Source organism: Mustelus asterias, chromosome 11 (assembly GCF_964213995.1).
Source record: "Mustelus asterias chromosome 11, sMusAst1.hap1.1, whole genome shotgun sequence".
Classification (NCBI taxonomy): Eukaryota; Metazoa; Chordata; class Chondrichthyes; order Carcharhiniformes; family Triakidae; genus Mustelus; species Mustelus asterias.
Window position 1 is genome coordinate 107,098,550 of NC_135811.1, and position 22,463 is coordinate 107,121,012.

At 42.7% G+C, this 22,463-nt stretch overlaps 1 protein-coding gene across 3 annotated transcripts in view; it reads right to left on the reverse strand.

Annotated features, from left to right (window-relative positions):
- Window positions 1–20,444, reverse strand: part of LOC144500773 (uncharacterized) — a 77,168-nt gene extending 56,724 nt beyond the window's left edge. For 2 of the 3 annotated variants that reach the window (XM_078224207.1, XM_078224211.1), the window contains exons 1-3: window positions 13,070–13,215; window positions 12,907–12,953; window positions 1,934–2,123 (exon numbers count right to left, since the gene is read on the reverse strand). In XM_078224207.1, the coding sequence (XP_078080333.1) occupies window positions 1,934–2,113 (180 nt within the window). In that variant the 5' untranslated portion in view covers window positions 2,114–2,123; window positions 12,907–12,953; window positions 13,070–13,215. Of the gene's footprint in view, window positions 1–1,933; window positions 2,124–12,906; window positions 12,954–13,069; window positions 13,216–20,156 lie in introns of those variants that run through there. The other variant, XM_078224210.1, reaches the window with a different exon arrangement.
- Window positions 20,445–22,463: the final 2,019 nt, after the last annotated feature.

Below are 22,463 nucleotides of genomic sequence, written 5' to 3' on the forward strand. Positions count from 1 at the left end.
CCATTCTTGCTCTGAAAAGCTCAGTCTTGGTTATTGTGTTGGAGCCACTGTGAATTTATCAGAACTATTTGGTTACCTGAATCACTCATCCCTCGGTGGCAACACAGAAAGTCAATTCGATGGGACTCAGCAATAGAATGTTCAATATCAGGTGTAGCAATGGTGAGCTGATATCAACACGAGCTACAGTAGGGAGGAATTGTACAATTGATGCGGAGGCGAGAAAGCAGCTGAGATTTTTTACATCTTTGATTACTAGCCAATTTCTCCTCTTGGGAAGTGTAGAATTGAAAGACGGGACGGAGATTGGCCGTGAAGTCTCTCAGAGGCAACAGAGCCTGTTTACACTGTCTGACCTCAATCATACACAAGCACTGGCTGCTTGGGTGAAGTGCTGGAGATCAGCCACTGGATGTTGAACTGTACGCCAATATGAATCAATAACCAAGATGCTCGAATTGTTCTAAAGCTGCCAGTAACTCAATTACAATAACGTGTTAGCATTCTTTTAGAAAATCTAGGAAGTGTGTTGAGGAAAGAAAATGAGGTTGAGGGGGAAAATGCACTGAGTAAGCTAATTTTGTAGTATGTAACTACTTGCCACTCAGGTGGTAGCACTCTCACCTCCCGAGGCAGAAGACAAATGGTTCAAATGGACTCAAATACATAATCCTGGCTGACAGTTCAGTATGGCACAAAGTTCTGCACAGTCAGAGTTGCCATCTTTCAGATGAGGTAATAGACCAAAGATTGTCTAGTGAATGCAGAAGATCCCATGGCATTATTTTAAAAAAGCACAGGGAGAACGCTTGCCTCAGTGAGATAAATAAGACCCTTGGAGTTTTGCAAGGAGATCCATGAGTTCTACCAGATCATCAGATTTCAGTCCAGTCATTAATTTCTGTGTACTCGTTATTTTAATAAAAATCTTTTTTTCTGTCACATTAGTTTCATGGGTGTTGCTGATATGGCTTTTTGGAAGTTAAAACTGCAAGTGCCCCTCCAAGCCGCACACCATTCTGACTTGGAATTGTTTCGCCATTCCTTTACTTAACATCCTGGAACTTCCTTCCTAACAGCAGTGAGTGTTCCTGCACCACCTGGATTGCAGCAGTTCAAGAAAGCTCATCACCACCTTCTTAAGGGCAATTATGAATGGGCAACAAATGCTGGACTTGTTATCCCATGAAAGAACGAAAACAAAATGACATTTCCACACGTGTTTCAGGATTTTGAGGCAGTATGTCTTTGGGAAGAAAGTTTAAAACCAACTACTTAGTAAACAGAGATGCTGTTTTGAAATTTTTATGTAGGGTTCAAAAATATTTTACTGGTGTTTTGGGATTTGCATTTCATCATTCTGCCCATTTATAAAAAGGACCATTGCTCTCTGGTGAATAAATCAAATAGAAAGCAGCCCATCACTTTCTCAAGGCAATAGAGGATGGACAATAAATTCTAGTTGTGGATATCCACATCATAGAATCGACAGTGCAGGAGGTGGCCATTTGGCCCATCGAGCCTGCACCGACAGCAATCCCACCCAGGTCCTATCCCCGTAACCTAACCCCATATATTTACCCTCCTAATTTCCTGATATTAAGGGGCAATTTGGCATGGCCAATCAACCTAACCTGCACATCTTTGGACTGTGGGAGGGAACCGGAGCATCCGGAGGAAACCCACGCAGACACGGGGAGAATGTGCAAACTCCACACAGACAGTGACCCAAGGCTGGTTCGCTGGCACTGTGAGGCAGCAGTGATAACCATTGTGCCACTGTGCCGTCCCTGCAATTAAATTTAAAATTTGTTTTATTGTACACAATCACTGGATTTTTCTTGGTGTTTCAGAGGGAGTATCCCAACATCCTGCGTATTTTTCATTGAAAAGCACAAAATAATGAGCTTGATCGTCCGAGAACAAAACCTACCTTAAAAATTCCAATCCAGTCCTTTGTATGGGCAATGATCCTGGGGGTAAGTGTGTAGTTGCATTTCACAGGAACGTCCGTCATGTAGACCTTTTCCACATTGACGAAGATAACCTGGGCGAAGGTGCTGGAATACAGTGATGAGGTTTCGGTCTGTGGTTCTTCTTGGTTTTCATTCATGGTGCTCAGCCTGAAGGAATACAGAAAAAATAATGTTTATTGACAGTACGTTACTACTTCCTTGGACAGGTGGCAGGATTCTGTGGTTGGGAGCGGGACACAAAAATAACACAAAAAAAAATAGGGCAGCATGGTGGCACAGTGGCACTGCTGCCTCACAGTCCCAGGATACTCCCTCTGAAACACCAAGAAAAATCCAGTGATTGTGTACAATAAAACAAATTTTAAATTTAATTGCAGGGACGGCACAGTGGTTAGCACTGCTGCCTCACAGCGCCACAGAACCGGGTTCAATTCTGGCCTTGGGCCGCTGTCTGTCTGGAGTTTGCACATTCTCCCCGTGTCTGCATGGGTTTCCTCCGGATGCTCCGGTTTCCTCCCACAGTCCAAAGATGTGTGGTTTAGGTGGATTGGCCAATCTAGATTGCCCCTTAGTGTCAGGGGGACTAGCAGATTAAATACGTGGCGTCAGGGGATAGGGCCTGGGTGGGATTGTTGTTGGTGCAGGCTCAATGGGCCAAATGGCCTCCTTCTAAGATTCTAACTTGTGGAAAGTTCTTAAGTTGGTTCCATACAACGTTCTGATACAATGCTTTGAAAATCAGCACCTGTAATAGACAGTACACAGGCCTTGGTGTTTATACCCTCTCGCTTGCAAAGTAATTTGCATCTATAAACTAACACAGAAATATTGTGAGCTATTAATGAAATTAAAGTGTGAAATGGAATATTTCTGTAGTTAGTCAGATGCTAACCTGATTGAGGATTCGGAGGGGATGTGAGGTCAGATAAAAGAAGAAAGTAGTAAATGCAATAATTCAACAGGATTAATTTCAATTCTGATATAAAAATGGGGAACCGCACATAGCATGAATGACTAATTGTTCTGGGGCAAAGTTCACACGAGTATCCTAATAACTATTAATTATGATCACAATCATGTCAGCAATTCCAAATTTTACTGAGTAAATTTTCATTTAACAAAAACTTGCATTGTTATAGCACCATTGACATAGTAAAATGCCCCATGATGCATCATTGGAAGGTGTAAAAAAAGAACTGACACCAAGCCACAGAAGAAAATATTAGGACAAATTACCAAAGACATTTTAAGGAGCATCTGAAAGGAGGAAAGAGATGTGGAGACATTGAAGGGAGAGATTTCCAGAGTTTAAGGAATAAGTGGCTGAAGGGACAACTGCCAATAGCAGAGCGATAGATGTTGGGAAGAGCAAGGCCCAGAATTTGAGGATTGCAGAGATCTTGGAGGGTTGAAGGGCTGGAGACGTTTATAGAGATAGGGAGGGGCAAAGGTCAAAGGATCAAAGAAAATAGGAGCAGGAGTAGGCCATTCAGCCCTCTGAGCATGTTCTATCGTTGATTATGATCACGTCTGATCATCCTATTCAATACCTGATCCTGCCTTCCCCTCCAAACCCTTTGATTCCCTTCACCCCAAGCGCTATATCTAACTCCTTGAAAACATACAATGTTTTGGCCTCAACTACTTTCTGTAGTAGCAAATTGCACAACGTTACCGCTCTCTGGGTGAAGAAATTTCTTCTCATCTCAGTCCTAAAAGGTTTACCTCGTATCCTTAGATTATGACCCCTGGAACCCCCAACATCGGGCACATCCTTCCTGCATCTACCATGTCTAGTCCTATTAGAATTTTATGGGTTTCTATGAGATCCCCCCCTCCTCATTCTTCTAAACTCCAATGAACATAATCCAAATCAACTCAATTTCTCCTCATACATCAGTTCTGCCATCCCAGGAATCAATCTGGTAAAACCTTCTCTGCACTCCCTCAAGAGCAAGAACATCCTGCCTCAGAAAAGGAGACCAAAACTGCACACAATATTCCGGGTGTGGCCTCACCAAGGCCCTGTATAATTGCAGCAAGACATCCCTGCTCCTGTACTTGATCCTCTCGCTATGAAGGCCAACATACCATTTGCCTTCTTTATCGCCTGCTGTACCTGCATGCTTACCTTCAGTGACTGGTGTACAAGGACACCCAGCTCTCGTTGAAAATTTCCCTCTCATAATTTGTAGCCAAATAATAATCTGTCTTCTCTTTTTCTAACAAAGTGGATAACCTCACATTTATCCACGTTATATTGAATCTGCCATGCATATGGCCACTCACTCAGCTTGCCCCACTGAAACATCTGCTCCTCACAGCCCACCCTCTCACCCATCTTATTTCGAGATATTATATTTAGTTCCCTCATCTAAATCATTAATATACATTGTGAATAACTGGGATCACAGCATCGATCCCTGCAGTATCCCACTAGTTACTGCCTGCCATTTGGAAAATGACCCATTTATTCCTACTCTTTGTTTCCTAGCTGCCAACCAGTTTTCTATCCATCTCAATACACTACCCCAATCCCATGCGCTTTAATTTTACACACCAATCTCTTACTTGAGGCTTTGTTGAATGCCTTCTGAAAGTCTGAATAAACCATATCCACTGGCTCCCCCTCATCAAGTTTACTTATTACATCCTTGAAGAATTCCAGTGTATTTGTCAAGCATGATTTCCCATTTATATATCCTTGCTGACTCTGTCTGATTCTAACACTGGTTACCATGTGCTCTGCTATACAATCTTTGCTAATGGACTCTAAAGCTTTCCCCACTACTGACTTCAGGCTGACTGGTCTATAATTCCCTATTTTCTCTCTACTACATTTTTTAAATAGTGGGGTTACATTTGCTACCTTCCAATCATCAGGGACTGTTCCAGAGTCTATAGAATCTTGGAAGATGACCATCAATGCATCCACTATTTCTTGGGTCACTTTCTTAAGTACTCTGGGATGTAGATTAGCAGGCCCTGGGGATTTATCCACCTTCAATCCCATCAATTTCCCCAACACTATTTCTCTACTAATATGGATTTGCTTCAGTTCATCCTGCTCACTAAACCCGATATTCCCCAACATTTATGGTATGTTATTTGTGTCCTCCTTTGTGAAGACAGAACCGAAGTATCTATTTAGTTGGTCAGCCAATTCTTTGTTTCCCTATTATAAATTCTCCTGTTTCTGACTGTATGGGACCTACCTTTGTCTTCAGCATTTTCTTTCTCTTCACAAACCAATAGAAACTTTTACAGTACTCTCATATTCTATTTTCTCCTTCTTAATCAATTCCTTGGTCCACCTTGGCTGAAATGGTGGAGTGTAATAAATGGCTGGACATTGACACAACATGCAAAACAAGAAAAGGCTATTTGGCCCTTTGAGCCTGTCCTGCATTTCAAGGTCATAGCTGGTCTTCTACCTCAACTCCACCTGCCCCAAATCCCTGCATTCTCTGGGATTCAAAAATCTAATGATCTTCATCTTGAAAATACTGAGCATGCATGCCTCTCTGACCTCGATAATTCAAAAGATTTGCAACCCTTTGAATGAAGGAGTTTCTCATCCAATCTGGCTCCTGACCAAGACCGCAAGAAACTACAAAGGGTTGTGAATGAAGCCCAGTCCATCACGCAAACCAAGCTCCCATCCATTGACACTGTCTACACTTCCCACTACCTCAGTAAAGCAGCCAGCATAATTAAGGACCCCACGCACCCCAGACATTCTTTCTTCCACCTTCTTCCATTGGGAAAAAGATACAAAAGTCTGAGGACACGTACTAACCGTTTCAAGAACAGCTTCTTCCCTGCTGCCATCGAACATTTGAATGGACTTACCTTACATTAAGTTGATCTTTCTCAACACCCTAGCTATGACTGTAACACTACATTCTGCACTCTCTCCTTTCCTTCTCTATGAACGGTATGCTCTGTCTGTATAGTGCGAAGAAACAATACTTTTCACTGTATACTAATACATGTGACAATAATAAATCAAATCAAAATCACACCAGTCTGTTCTCTATGGATGCTGCGGGTTGCTTCTTCATGCCAAGCTTAAAAGTCTGCATCCGTTGTTCATCCAACCCATTCGACGATGGGTGATTGGGTGCTGTCCTAATATGTTTGATTCCTTTGGAAAGTATCAAGGTCTGACACTCGGTGCCAGTAAAGGCAGTGCCATTGCCACAAACCAGTACTTCAGGTATCCCATGCGTGCAGAAACCTTGTCATAGTTTCTCAATGGTAGCATGAAGCGAAGCTCATATGATGTAGCTTCAATCATTTGGAGTGCACATCGACCATAATTAAGATAATTTAACCCAGAAAAAGATCTAGTGAACCCACATGCACTCGCACACTGGGCCTTCCAAACCATTTCCATAGATGTAGGGAGGCTGATGGGAGGAGTTTTTGGCTTAACTCACATTGCCTGACCAAGTTGGTAATGTCTGCATCAAGACCGGCCACCATACATAGCTCCTGGCTACAATTTTCATCTTCAAAATTCCAGGCTGGCCAGAGCATAAATCCATTACACTCAGACATCGCCCTGGGCAAGGGGCAACTACGTGGGAATCCCAACACTGAACTCGTCTTTCTTCAGGCAAGGTCTCATTTAATCCGAGGGCTGTCCCCTGAAACCCCCACATAATATCTTAATTTAGATGGGACTTGGTCTTTTTACGCCCAGGTCTTGATTTGCCTTGCAGACACCTGCAAGGTGTCCAAAGAAAAGGATAATTGAGGGCTTGTGGGTAAGGGCAGATGACTCAGTGCCCCGACATTAGCTATCTGGATCTCAGGGAGCTGCTCTAGGAGGTATTCATAAGCAGCCAGTAACAAGGGCCAACACTGTGTCCGGTTGGAGGCAATGGAGGGTATTGCCTCGTCTTCTTTTAAAAATCCCAGCAATGGTTTATGACCAGTGAATATGGTAAAGCGTCTACTGCAGACTTATTACCAACCCCTCTTTCCTGATCTGGGAATACCTCTGTTTAGCATCCAAGAGAGTCCTAGATGCGTACGCAGTAGACTTCTCAGTTCCATCTTTCTAGTGGTATGCCAGTACCACCCCAATCGCATAAAGGAAGGCGCGCATGTCAGGATGAGGTCCTTTTGGGGTCAAAATGGGCCAATAAATTAGAGGACAAAAGTTTCTGTTTAATACTGCTGAAAGCCTCCAGCTGCAGCGCCCCCACAAGACCACCTTTGATGTTTCCGAGGTAGTATATGCAAGAGGACCAGTAAGGAAGGCAAATCTGGAATACATTTCCCGTAATAATTCACCAACCCCAGGAAGGATTTCATTTCCGTGGGGTTCCTTGGAGTAGGAAGGCAAAATTTCCCTGTTCAGGCATTGACTGACCCCTGAGAATTGCCCCAACACATTGTCCAGGTCTCCTTAACAGCCCTTACCTTATCCTCCATCAGATGAAGGCCCTTGCCATCAACCCAACAGCACAAATAGGTCACTGCATTTGCTTGGAAGACACATTTTCCCTTTTCAGGTGTAGCCTGACCTGTAAGACCTCTTCCAGGTTTGCTAGGTGCTCATGTTCATAGATTCATAGATTCCTACAGTGCAGAAGCAGGCCATTCGGCCCATCGAGTATGCACCAACCACAATCCCACCAAGGTCCTTGTCCCCATAACCCAGTGGTTGCCAAACCTTTTTCACTGGGCCGCACTTTCGGAATAAAAATTTGCTCGCGCCACACCGAATTTTTTATTGACAAGAAATACATTCAAAAACAAAAAAAAAACTCTTCGCAGAGCTTGATTCATAACATAGAACACAACTACTTCATAATATCATGGGACATCCTGAAAGTATAAAACAATGCAGCTACATAAAAACATGATTCATTCCTAAAATATACTTATTGATGAGCCTCTTACATATGTAACCTTAAGTAAGTATACAAACTCAATGAGAGGTGTGAGCTTGTTTTTGTCAGGTAATCTCATTTATATTAGGTCTAATTTGAGACAAACAAACTCTCATCTCCTCATCAACACAAAGAAGCCTTTCACTTTTCGGGTCTTTGATATTTGTCAGAGCTGAAAATCCCTGTTCACAACAATATGTCGTGGAGAACTGTAGAAGATTAGCTAATGCTCTTGAAGAGATGCGTGGATACTGTTTCTGGTTGTATATCCAAAAAGAGTCCAGTGGCATACTTCCGTGTTTCATTTTCAAGGTGCGATCACTTGAACTGCAGGCCATTTCCTCCTCCTCATTCAATGACCTGAACAGCTGGAATTCGCAAAGGGGCCTCTAACCCAGTCGAATTTTGCTGTAGACAACGATGGGAAGTAATGATCAATCTTTTCTACCAGTGTTGCAAGATGTTCCTGTATGAGGCCGTACAATTCATTGCTCGTTTTAAAACATTTTACCAGTGGGAACATTGAGGTTAGGTTGCATCGCTCTTCCGAGCCAGAGCTGAAACCTTTTTTTTGAATGCAGTTAGTTTGTCTGTAGTTATGAGGATATTGTCATCGCGGCCTTGCATACTGGCATTGAGCACATTCAACTGGGAAAAGATATCGGCCAAATATGCTCAGATCAAACACATAGGCCGAGGTACGTTTTCATCTCCAGTAGAATATCAAAGACTATTTCCTCGGGTGGATGGAGCTATTACAAGGGGGCATAACTATAGGGTTCGTGGTGGGAGATACAGGACGGATATCAGAGGTAGGTTCTTTACGCAGAGAGTGGTTGGGGTGTGGAATGGACTGCCTGCAGTGATAGTGGAGTCAGACACTTTAGAAACATTTAAGCGGTTATTGGATAGGCACATGGAGCACACCAGGATGATAGGGAGTGGGATAGCTTGATCTTGGTTTCAGATAAAGCTCGGCACAACATCGTGGGCCGAAGGGCCTGTTCTGTGCTGTACTGTTCTATGTTCTATGCCAGCTTTGCACACCAGTCATTGTCATCCAGTTAGTGGTACAATGGGTTCCTTTCTTGTTCCAAAAATTCTCTTAATTCGTTCTTCAGTTCCAACACCGATTTAAAACTTTTCCGCGGGACATCCAGCGAACCTCCGAGTGCAGAATTAGGCATTGATGTTTTGATTCCATGTCTTTGCAGAGTTGAGCAAATAACCGCGCCTTTAGTGGTTTTGCTTTGATGAAGTTCACAATGCGCACAGTCTGATCCAGAACCAACTTCAAATCAATTACAAGGGTCTTGGTGATTAATGCCTCTCTGTGTAAAAAACAGTGAGTTGATATTACATCTGGATTTTTCTGTTTGATGAGTGCCGCCAAGCCGCTCACATTCCCCATCATGCTCCAACCGTACAAATTCCAATACAAGAATCCCATGAAATCTCAACTTTTTCCAAATACTCAGACAAGGTTTGGAAAATATCTTGTCCTCTGGTATGTTTTTCAAGTTCCTTGCAAAATAGAAACTGTGAGATTATTTCGTCATTGTGAATGGATCTGATATAGGCAAGCAACTGTGCTTTTCCACTAATGTTGGTCGATTCATCAACTTGAATGGCAAATTTAGAATTCTTCATACTTTCGGAAACACGCTTCTCAATATTAGCTGACATATCAACTATTCTTCTGCGAATTGTATCATCAGACAAAGGAATTTCCATAACTTCTTGCTCAGCATCATCACCAAACAAAGTTTTCACAATCAAGCTGCAGGCAGGCTGAATCAATTTTTCAGCTATTGTATGTGGTTTTGTCTGTTGAGCAATCAATTCAGCCACTTGGTAAGATACAATCTGCATCTTATCTGAGACTGTCATTTGTTTTTCAAAATATGATCATTGGCATTTCTGCTGTTCCAAAAGCCTTTCAAAATATTGAACATCCTTGTTTGCCAGATTTCCATGTTTTGACAACAGATGTCTTTTCATCTTGCTTGGGACCATATTGGAATTGGAAAGCTTCTCACCACAGATCAAACACATAGGCCGAGGTACGTTTTCATCTCCAGTCCATGTGAAACCGAGACTCAGGTAGCTATCCATATATTGTCGACAAACTTTCTTTTTTGGAAGTTTACTTGGGCCTGCTACTGGTGTAGAATTAAACGACTCTTCTTCAGCACTCTGTTCGAATGGCGATTCTGGATCACAACGTGGACTCGGATCGTCCTCAGCATCACTTGATGCTCTTGCTCTCACTTTGGAAAAATATCCATCCATGTTTAAATGTTTCTTTGATTGTCCTTGAATCTTCCCACCACACTTGCCATCCTCTCTCACCGCACCAGTGTGGCGCGCCGCACCCTTTGGGAACCACTGCCATAACCTCATGCATTTACCCTAGCTAGTTCCCCTATCACTCAGGGGCAATTTAGCATGGTCAATCCACCTAACCCGCACATCTTTGGAGTGTGGGGGATGACCGGAGCACTCGGAGGAAACCCACACAAACACGGGGAGAACATGCAAACTCCACACAGACAGTGACCCAAGCCGGGAATCGAACCCAGGTCCCTGGCACTGTGCCACCGTGCTGCCCGGTGTTCCTTAGTTTCTGTGACCAAGACACTGTCCAGGTATACCACTACCTGAGGTAATCCTTGGATTATGTTCCCCATGACCCGTTGAAAAATGGGGCCTGCAGTCAAGACTCTGAAGGTGAGTATACTCGTATTAACCTTTGCGCCTATTGTCACGTACTTCCAGGAATGTTCGTCTAATTCAAGTTGAAGATATGCATGGATCATATTCACCTTAGAGAATGCTTGACCACCAGTTAACCTGATGTACTGGTCTTCAATCTGTGGCATGGGGTATCTGTAAAGTTTAGAAATCCAGTTGACAGTAAGCTTATAGTCTCCGACTTATCTGGCTCAAGGACAGGAATAACAGTTGTGGCCCACTCTGTGAAATGTACGGCCTTATTATGCCCAGCTTTTCCAGGCATTCCAGTTCCGACTACTTTTTCCAATAGTGAGTATGGAACTGGACTCGCTCTAAAATACTAAGATGTAACACTGGGGTTGACATACATCTTAGCTCTTCTTATTTTTCCAAGTCTTTCCTGGAAAACTTCAGGCTATTTATTGATGATTTTGTACAGTCCCCCATGCCCAGTCTGAAGATTTCCAGCCAGTTCAGTCTGACGTGTCGGAACCAATCTCTCCTCATACGGCTTCTAAGCTCAGGAGCTGTATACCAGCTTGGAGGTAATCATAAATAAATCTGCTCCCTGATAACAGAGACCGCAGTCCCCATGTCCACTTCCATGCTTAATATGTGACCATTTACTAACAACTCCACCATATGGGGGCAACCTTTGTCATGGAGATGCAATTTAATTGCAAGAAGATACAAAGGCCAGGCTAACCACCTACACGGGGGAAATCATTACTGATAAAGGGCACCACAGTGACTTACAGGCAGAAGTCAGCTGAACTTCCACTCATCATTGTATGGGGAAAGAGGTGGCCTGAATTCACAGTGCTCTGCCAATTTTCATAGCCTAGTCAGAATTTCAGTGACAGATTCCCCAGTGGTTTGCCCTGCTGTGTTAAAACGGTATCACTGGGAGTATTATGGAAGGTTTATGGTTATAATAGCCTTTAACCAAGCCGACCAATTCATTAATGGTTTTTGGAGTAAGAGGCATCCAGGTAGGTCAGGCTGAAGGTCAGGACCCACATGCCGTGAACAGGATTACTCTCTGTTTCTTGTTCCCCTCAATATTGTTAGCCAAAAACAAAACACATACACTTCGCGTATTGGGCCCAGTCTTCTATGCTTGCAACTCAGGTCAAGTTTACCAATCAGAAGCATTCTTCTTACCAGAGAACTACTTGTCTCGACAGTAAAGGTTGTCCAGTAGGACGAAAGAAACTCATTTTACTCCTTGTCACCAATGTGATAATCTCATCAAGGCGAGTCTTATGTCACCAATACTCTTTATTTACAATGTATATAAAGAATCATTCCTGTGGTTACAGTGTACAGGTCAAGGCCCAGAGTCCTGCGACTGCCCACCTGAGTGCAGCCAGCTGTTTTAAAGCCCCTGCTGTCCCTTCCTTATTGGGCGAGCCTCCACTTGCTTATTAGAGCTCATGCTCTATGATATTATATAGAGCTCATGCTCTATGAAGCCTACGGGGAGATCTATTGACAATCCTGTGGCCATTTTAACACAGTCCTTCTTTTTATTAATTTGTGATACATGGGTGTCACCAGCTGGCCAGCATTTGTTGCCCATTCCTAGTTGCCCTTGAGAAGGTGGTGGTGAGCTGCCTTCTTGAATCGCTGCAGTCCATGTGCTGTGGGTTAACCCACATGCCAAAATGGCCAACTCCTTATTCTGACATTATGAACTGTGTTGTAGATTCCATAGTCAGGGAAAACATCCTTCCAGCATCGGGCGAGTCAAGTTCCATCGAATTTTACATGTTTCAATATCACCTCTCACTCTTTCAAACTCCTGGGAAACAAATCCAGTCCCTCATCCCAGGAGCCAGTCTAATCAACATGCGTTGCACTCCCTCGAAGACAAGTACACCCTTCCTAAGGCATGCAGAGCAAAATGGCACAGAGTTCTCCAAGCGTGGCCCTGTAATCTTGTACTCCAAACCCCATTAAAGTAAAACCATCAGGAGAGACCCAATTAACTGGGAACCAGAGATCTGTAAGCAATGAAACTGTAGCCCCAGTAATCAGCCAACACCTTACTATGGGAATGAAGCAAAAATAGAACATTTTCAAATTTAACAACTTTTAACAACAAGTTGGAACTTATCATAAACTGGTCTTCCATTTTTTTTTAAAAAAAAGAAACCCAAATCACAGCTGTACCTGGGCTACGATAGATTCAAAGTTCATATTTTACCTGCTTCCCAATATTATACACAAAGTTATCATCAGTAACAATATCACCCAGAGAATAAAGTCTTCGTAACAAAACTTACCGGAGTAAAGACTTCTAAACAGAGCTGAGTGACACCAGGATTAAAAACTGAAAGTAAAAAGGGAGAATCTTTAACACCAGCTACGCACTTACACATCATGAAGCTAAAAGTTCAATTAAAACTTTAAAAAAAGGGAGGGGGAAAACATTAAAAAAATACAAACTTTTCTGCCGCAGGCCCAGGTTTTATTTTAATTTATTTCAAAAGCTGCAAAGGTTTTATTTGATGAGACACCGACTCCGTCACAAAACAGCAGCCAGAGCGAAGTCACAACCACTGCTTAGCCCGCTGCACGCTGGGAGTTGTAGTTATTTCCGCCTCAGCTTTCCTCTGGCGACTGCGCAAACTCGGAGCCGGAGAACTACAACTCCCAGCAGCCTCCGCGCTGTTGTTGCCTTTGCTCATGAGTTAAAGTGAAACTTGAGCCTTTGGCTGGGAAATGAAAGCGAAGGCGCTTTTATCATTCCTTCTGCCTCACCCAACTTGTTTGATTTTAACTTTGCAAAGTAATTTAGAACGCTTTTTAAAAAATGAACGAAAAGAAATTGAGTTATTTTTTAACAAGTTTTTGAAAGTATTTTAGAACATAAGGAATAGCAGAATAGCCTAAACGCCCCCTCGCATTTCTCTGTTTGACCTCCTCCTTCTCTGAAATACCACAAATTTGTCTCACAGTCTTTAAATATATTTGGCATATCCACAACCTTATGGGGAGAGAATTCCAAAAATTCACAACCCTGTCAATGAAGAAATTTATCTTCATCTCAGGCCTTTTCCTGAAACTGTGCTCCCGTGTTCTGGATTTCCCCAGTCAGCGGAAAGCCCACCAAACTCCCTCAGAATTTTTTAATGTTTCAATGAGGTCACCTCTCATTCTTCTGAACTCCAGAGAATTTAGGCCTAATTTACTCAGCCTCTCACCATAGGACAACGTTCTCATCCCATGGACCAATCTGGTGAACATTGTCTGCACCACCTCCTATGCAAGTATATATCCTTCCTTACCTACAGAAATGCAAACTGCACACAGTCCTCCAGGTGCTGTCTTAACAAAGCCCTGTACAATTGTAGCAAGACTTTGTGCTCCAGTCTCTCGCAATAAAGGCCTCATGCCAGTTGCCTTTCTAATTGTTTGCTGTACCTGCATGCCAATGTTTTGTGTTATTTGTATGAGTACAAGCAGAAGTATGTTGTGTAAAGAAATTTCTTCCCATCCTAGTCCTAACTGGCCAATCCCTTATCCTGAGGCCATGCCCCCCTAGTTTGAGATTCCCTACCTGTGGGTACAACCTCTCAGCGTCAAGCCTTCTCAGAATATTATATATTTCAATTAGATCACTTTTCATTCCTCTAAACTGATGAGAGTATAGACCCAATTTACTTGTACTAGCAACAGGACAGGTATCAACCTGAAATGTTAACTCTCTGTGTGGAATTTTCCATGTCCCCTGCAGTGTGTTTCACCATAGTGGAGGCAGTCCATCACTGGTCATGGTGGAATCTTCTGGTCCTGCCGCTGTCAATGGAGTTTCCCGTTGTATGTACCCCACCACCCCCAGGGAATTCCACAGCCTTTGGTGGGACTGGAAGATCCCGCTGGTGGGAATGGCTGGAAGATACCGGCCTGTTTCTCTCTACACAGATGCTGCCTGACCTGCTGAATGCTTTCAGCACTTACATTTCAGATTTCTGGCCTCCGAAGTTGTTTGGTTTATCACTGGGGATGGCTACCCTGCTGTTCTTCGAATTTGTGCCCTGTGATCTTTTACATTCACCTGAGAGGGGATCTAAGGTTAATAGTATAAGAAGTCATCTCAGCTGAATGACAGCAGCTCCAACAGCGCAGCATTCTCCTGGTATTATACTGGGACTGTCAGCTTAGATTTTGTGCTGAAGGCTCTGTGGCGATGCCTGAATGTCCAACCTTCTGACTCGGGGCACAGCTGCCAGGGGGAAAAGTGAGCACAAAGAGGCAAAATTTAAAATCAAGATGTCTCCAGTTTGGGGGGTCAATGTAGGTTTGTGAATACAGGGGTGATGGGCAACTAGCACTTGGCATGAATTTGGATCAGGACAGCTGAGTATTAAGCGAGTTTCTGTTTATGCTGCTGGGTGGGTGGTCAGTCAGGAGAGTATTCAAAACTGGTTGGAAAATATTTCTCTGGGCGACACATTGAAAATATTTATGAGTTTTCATGGCTGCAGAATCTTATTATTAAAAACCCAGATACTAATGTATGGACTGTATCCAGGGCCTACCTGTCTCTCTGTGACCCTATCAAGGGGAAGATAGCAGCTTGTCTTTGAGTTAGCCAGATTTACATAACAAATGTAATTAGATAGATGGGACAAGTCAGCAGCGTGAGAGAGAAATGCTCACGGGTTGAGTCCGAAACAGCTGGATAGTATGTTTTGTGACTGTGGCCTACTCTCGGGAGTGTGTCAGCTGTTTCCAATAACCCTGCCAGCCAGCAGCTCCGACAGCCAGAGACCGTCTCAGAACGTACAGCCAGAAAAACAGGAGACTGCCAGAGGTCAAGGAACTGTCAGGCGGGTGATTTACAAAGAAAAATTTGAGAAGAAGATTTACATATCAGTGTTTTAACCACCAGAGATTCCTCCATCTGTAGTCCATGGTGCTATCACACCCCCCAGCCCCTGCTCTGCTCAGCCCCCACGAGTATTGCCCAACAGATGTTGGAAAGGGCTTATTTGAGAGGATAGGGGAATATCTGAAGTGTGGGACCACCATCAGATAGCGAGAATATTTCCACATATTGTACAGATTGGCAGAACACACAGCACAGAAACAGGCTATTCAGCCCAAATAATCTATGCTGGTGCTTGTGCTCCATTCAGGTCTCCTCCCACCCCTCTTCATCTCATGTTGTCACATATCTTTCCATTCCTTTCCCCCTCATGTGTTCATATACTTTCTCCTTAAAGACATTATGCTATTTACCTCAATTGCTCATTGAACTAGAATGGTCACAGCACAAAAAGAGTCCATTCGGCCCCTTGAGTCTGTGCCTTTTGATGATCCTTCTGCAAATCCATCATCCATGAATGTTTCAAATTTTAACCACTCTCTGAGTAATAAATCTTCTCCTGAACTCCTTATTGGGTTTATTTGTGACTGCCTTACATTTAAGGCACCAATGAAGATTTCTTGTGTGTTCCATGCAAAAGAAACAACTAATTTGAAGGATTAAAAAATGAACCCGTCAGTTCTGGGGCAGCCCATAGTTTATGCTCAATTTTAATGTTGATTTCTTCCCCCATTTTTCCTGTCATTCTACTGTCATATATGGAACCTGTTCAAGCTGTACTGTATCTGCTAGGTACTATGGTTCCAGTGCTATGCAATTGTCCCTGTTAACACTGTGTGTCATCAGGTGTATCCATCACAAATACAGTTTTTAATTAGCCATAGCCCTGATTCTCACTCGGTTACCAGCCCTCTACAATTACTGGGGAAGCAACAGAAGGTGGCCATTCAGCCCATTCTGGCATTCACTGAGGTAATGGCTGATAGTATACCAAATCCATCTACCTTAGCTTATATTCCTTAGTACCCATGGCTAACACAAACCCATCAATCCTGGATTTAAAATGATTAATTAAGCTGACCTCTAATGCTTTTCGTGGGAGAGCATTCCATGTTCTATCCATCATTTATATGAAGACGTGTTTCCTAACTTCACTCCTGAAAGGCCTACCTCTGATTTTACGGTTATGTCCCCTTGTTCTGAATTCCCTCAGCAACATGAACATATTTCTATCCTATCAATTTCTATCAAAATGCTGAAAAAGCATAGTTAAGTCAGCCTTTAATCTTTATATTCCACAGACTACAAGCCTAGTTTACATAAGAACATAGGACTCAGGAGCAGGAGTAGGCTATTGAACCTTTCAGACCTGCTCCACCATTGAAAAGATCATAGCTGATCGTGTTGTGGTCTTCCTTACTTTTATATTCCTTGCAATAAACACCAACATTCAGTTTGCTTTCCTAATCACTTGCTGTACCTTCTAACTATTCTTTAGTGATTCATGCACCATGACACCCAGATCCCTCTGCACCACTGAGTTCTGAAATTGCTCTGCATTTAAATAGTATACTGCTTTCTATTCTGCCTGTTGAAATTGACAAATTCACATTTCCCACAGTATACTCTGGGCGGGATTCTCCGATTTCATCCATGCCCACCCTGCCAAAGTGAGAATGGAGAATTTGGGATTCTAGCCAAACCTCCATTCACTTCAGCGACATGAGAGAATCCCAACCGCAGATGATGTTGGAGGTTTTCAGCATCCATCTGTCAAATTTTTCCCCACTCAATTAACCTGTTTATATTCCCTTCCTGATTCTCTGCATCCTCGTGACATCTTACTCTCCTTCCTATCTCGGTTTAGCTACTGTACATTCACTCCCTTCATCCAAATCATTGATGTGGATTGTAAATAGTTGAGGCCCCAGCACTGATCCTTGTGGCATTCTACTAGTTATAGCTTGCCAATCTGAAAGACACCCATTTATTCCTATTCTCCTGTTAGCTAATCAATCCTTTACCCATGATCATTTGTTACCCCGTATACCGCGCAATCTTATCTTGTGTAGTGACCTTTAATGTGACACTTTATGTCTTTTGAAAATCCAAAGACACGCATCCACAGGTTCCTTTTCTCCACCTTGCTTGTTATTTACTCAAAAAACTCTTGTTAATTAATTAAACATGATTTCCCTTTCACAAAGCCATGTTGAATCTGCCTGATCAAATTATGATTTTCTAAGTGTCCTGCTTTAATTTCCTTGATAACGGATTCTAGCAATTTCCCTATGACGGATGTTAGGCTAACTGGCTTGTAGTTTCCTGCTTTCTGACTCCCTCCTTTCTTGAATAAAGATAATTCACTAGCTTTTTTCCAATCCACTGGGACCCTTCCAGAATCTAAGGAATTTTGGAAGGTTAGAACCAGTGTATCTATTATCTTTGGAGTCACTTCTTTTAAGATCATTGGTTGCAGGCCATCCAGTCCTGAGGACTTGTCAGCCTTTAGATCTAATAGTTTCACAATCCAACCATTGGAGACTGTGTCAGAGACTTGAGCGGAGAATTGTGAAAAGGCTACGATGGGGGTCTTGCCAGCCTTCCGTGATCGGTCTGGGCTTTCGAGGTATTGAAGACCGGACACTGATGTGAACAAAAACCCAAGAGAAAAATCAGAGAAGTAATAGACAAAGTGTGTTTTATTCATTTCCTTAGAACAGCTACCTTTAGTAGTTATGAAAATATAGGGGATGAGGAAATTAAAGGCTGTTTCATAGTCAAGAGTCATTCAATTAATGATTAATGAAGACTTTTATTTGCTTTCTGATTGGTGTGGGAAGATGGTGCACCACAAGGATGGATGGGTTGGGTGGCCAATGGCAAGAATGTAGGGCGGGGTGGTTGGAAGCAAGAGGCCATGTAATGAAATCTCCAGGACTATTGATCAAATGGCGAAATATGCCCCAATGTAGGATATCTCCCAATGTATCACCAAGCCACATATCCCATTCTTTTAAGTTTCTGTGCTCCTTAACTGTTTCATTCAAAACTGACCCCTTATTTTGGGATTCTGACCTTTGGGTCAAGACTGTCCAGTCAGGGAAGCAGCCTCTTAGCATCGACTCTGTTACTGTTGCAATGTAGGAAATCCAGCAATCATTTTGTACACAGCAGGGGCCCACAAATAGAAACAGATGAATATGTTTTAGCTGTTGTTGGCCAGCAAATATTCTGAGCATGAGTGGAGTGGTATAAAATAGCAGTTGCACGGTGTAAGCTAAACACATTGCTACTCATGGCAAGCAAAGCCCAATACAAGATTCATAATTAATATAACTGATACCAGGCACTTGTTTACAAGTCAGTCAGCAAGGGCTTTTAGATAATGTCATTATAAAGTGCTTTATAGGCAGCAATTGAATTTTGAAATTAGATTACAGCCCTTTGCTGTATGAATGTCTTTTTCCCTGAACGTGTCTGAGAATGCTGCTTCCTTTTTGATGAAATCAGGTATTTTTGTTTGTTTATCAAAGTTAAAGATTTCACTGCTGGAAAATGGAAATCTTCCATAACATTACAAACAGCTTCATGTCATGTCATGTGTGTGTGCTCTGTCCAAAAGCAAGTCCCTGACTCAGTGTCTGCTGATGCTTCATCCTGAGCTGTTTGCTTGGTAGTTTATTTCATGTGGCAGTTTGCCATTGCTTCCCAGTCTAAGAGGCAGGGTGAGGAGGCAGATGCTGAGCCTATCTCAGCCGCAATGGCAATCAAACTCGGGCTGTTAGCATTATCCTGAACCATAGATTAATGCAGCATTATACATCTTCCATAATATAACACAGACAGTGTAGGTCATGTATGATATATTACTGATAGTATCCACCCCTCTGTGATATAATACTGACAATATTGAACCTCTAGGAAGTGTTATACTTTTGAAATCTTTCGTTTTTGTCCTCTGGATTGCCACTTCCTGGCTTTTTCTGGATACAAGTGAGTACATTTTACTGAAGTCTGTCACCTACCGCGGCTACATTCGCGGCCAGGTGTCTCTGGAGAGGGAGCATGTGGTGTCCATGGGCGCGGTTGACGCCTTCCGCGACCGCTGGGCACCGCAGGGGCTGGGGTGTATGATCGACCCCGATAATCACCTTTTGGTTTGACGTTTTAAGTTTCCTTTCGACTTTGTTTTTGGTTCGGGCTGTTCCCCCTTTCTTTTGGGGAGCTGCCCCTTTTACTTTGTCCCTAAGTTAGTTTGAGTTAGTTTATTACGTTGGCATCTTAAAAGAGATACTAAAGTCTGTCATGTGCTATCAGAGATCCACTGGCAGCACCTCTGGTACCTCCCCCACCACACCATCTCTTCTGTGTGAGCAGAGGCAGCGAGAGCTGGGTTCCTATTTGACTGAAAGGAACACGTCTGACTCAACAGTGACAAATGGCTAATATTAGGGGGTGGGGAGGGGAGGAGGGGTGCTCAGACCATTTATTCCTTGGCCTGGGGGAGTTGATACCGATGCAGAACTAATTCACCCCCAGTCCGACTGAAATCAGCTAATTCAGCAATCGGTTGTTCATTTGTGTTTTAATTGATGTGAAGTCTTTCTGGTTTAACAAATCAAACAAGAATCCATTGATCTCTGATAGCACATGGCAGGCTTCAGTAAAACATACTCACTTGACCTCACACCTCCTTACCTGCGGAAGTCTTCTCTTCCTCCTTCCTACCAGCTCAGACTTTTAAAACCCAGGCTTAGTTCATTACTTACTGATTTACTTTCCCCTCCCCTTTTGGATCTGGTTTCGGCATCCCATCCTTGACCTTTCACCCAGAACTCTGAACATGAAAAAAAAGGGCAACAACTTTGCTTTAATCAGGATTTCTGTAAATGGGAATTGGTTTTCCCAACATCTTCACTCTGGGAATATCACCTTGCGAGGATTACAGTCAGACTTGCCCAGCACTTCCTCTTTCCAATGACACTCTAGTGTTGCCAACTCTGCTCGAGTATATTCCTGGAGGTTTCTCAATACGCCTATCCTGCAACATCCCTCTTTCACAGGGCCAATCAGAGTGCAAACAAGTTCTTAGTTACCACACTCGCTTATGTTTGGGTCATTTTATCCCAACTCCAAAATGTTTTAATATATGAGAAAAGAAAATGTATTAACAATGACCCCAATCTTTTTTTAAATGCCTCTGATTTTTTTCTGGAAGTTGCTCGTAGCAATGTTGCTGGAGGTTCACCTATAATTCTTGGAGACTCCAGGGCAAGCTGGAGAGTTGGCAACCTTACTTCAGCCTGATGTTGGGATTGGATTTTTAGCACTGGTGTGAGTGAGTGAATTGTGATGTTTCCACGTTTGACCATTAAGATATGGAATTTCCTCTCCAGCTCTTGAACTCTGTGTATGGTTTCCATCATCCAACATCTGCAAAATAGATGTAGTTAGAACTGAATTTTCCATTTTCTAAAATATATTATTTTGCCTTCTTCCATACATCTCCCTCAGTGATTTGAATTTCCCAAGTGCTTTGCGGTGCCGTGCTGTAAATGCATGGGAGAATCTGCATACCTTTAATTCCAAGCTTCTGTTTTTTTTCTGTTTGGCTTTTCTGTTCCTTGGGGAAATATCTAATCTTTGTTTGGCACCTCCACCTATCCTCAGGGCCCTGGTTCCGTATGGACACCTGATCACAGGGTAAACTGTAGGTTTCAATTGAAGAAGGAAAATGGGCTTCTATAGTGGGCAAGTGTGCAGTCTTGTGAAGATGACCCTTTGGGGTTACCCAGGCAAATTAGAAAGTTTTTCTTATGTTAATATTGGGAAGATGGGAGTGTTTTGCAAATAGACCAAGATAGTTAATGGTAACATCCTCTTATTTTGTCCATCCAGCTTGGTTAACCTTTAAAATCCTGTTATTTAGAGAGAGAAGTAGACATATTTATATGTGAGCATGTGTGACGGTGCTTGAGTGTTCCGTCTGAGAGTGAGTCTGAGTTCATGTATGTAACTCTGTTACTGTACAGTGAGTGTATGGACATGTGTGTCTTTTTCTGTGGTACGTGTTTCTGTCATGCCTGTGTGTCTTTGTTTCTGGAATGTTTGTGATTCTGTCGTGTGTGAGTCCACAAGTGTGTGTGTCTGTCTCTGTTTCTGTCGAATACTCGTATGTGTTCTTCAGTGTATTTGTGAGTGCACATGTGAGTACATCTCTAGTTCTGTAAAGTGTGGGTGTGTTTGTTCTGAAATGTGAGTGAGTTGGAAGTGTGCAGATGGTGTGTTTAGTATCGCTACCTTGGAAAAGCTGCAGAGTTCAATCAATTGATGGATCTCAATTAACACACTCAGTTGTTATTCAATCATCCCTGAGATTGTGGCACATATTGCTAATGATAATTTCACTCTCCCGCAGTCTGCTTAATGAATATTTAAACCTGAATTGCCAATTATAGCATTCACACATACTGATTAAACTAAAATATATTTAAATGATCCAAAGGATGTTAATCAGAACTTGCTGTGATTGATTTAGTTGAAAACACTGGTGGGAGTTTGTCTATATTGTCAGCACCCTCAGTCAGTTTCCTTTCCATCGTCACAACTGGTAAGCACCAATTGCAAATTCAAGTAATTCTACTTGGTAGAAATACTGCTCCTTTAAGAGGGCCCTTTAAGAGTGACTCGTTTGTGATTTAGTCAATTTTTTCTCAATTCCAATTCTCCAGGCAGGGTGTAACTTTACAAACATTTTCTCAGCCATTAACTGGAGCGAATTTCAAAACTGTGAGTTAATGAGTTCTCCAGGGTCTTTCCTAATAAAGCAAGGTTACATTAGCAGGCTGGATATTAGTGGGCCTCTTGTTCCCAATTGCGAGGGAAATTTTCTCCTGCGTTTTGCTTACTCCTGACTGCTCTGAAACGGAAGGAGACATCAGCCCACAAAGGGACCACTCAGCGCCTGAAGAAGATTTGCAGTCGCTGGGTTAACTTTTTTGTCAG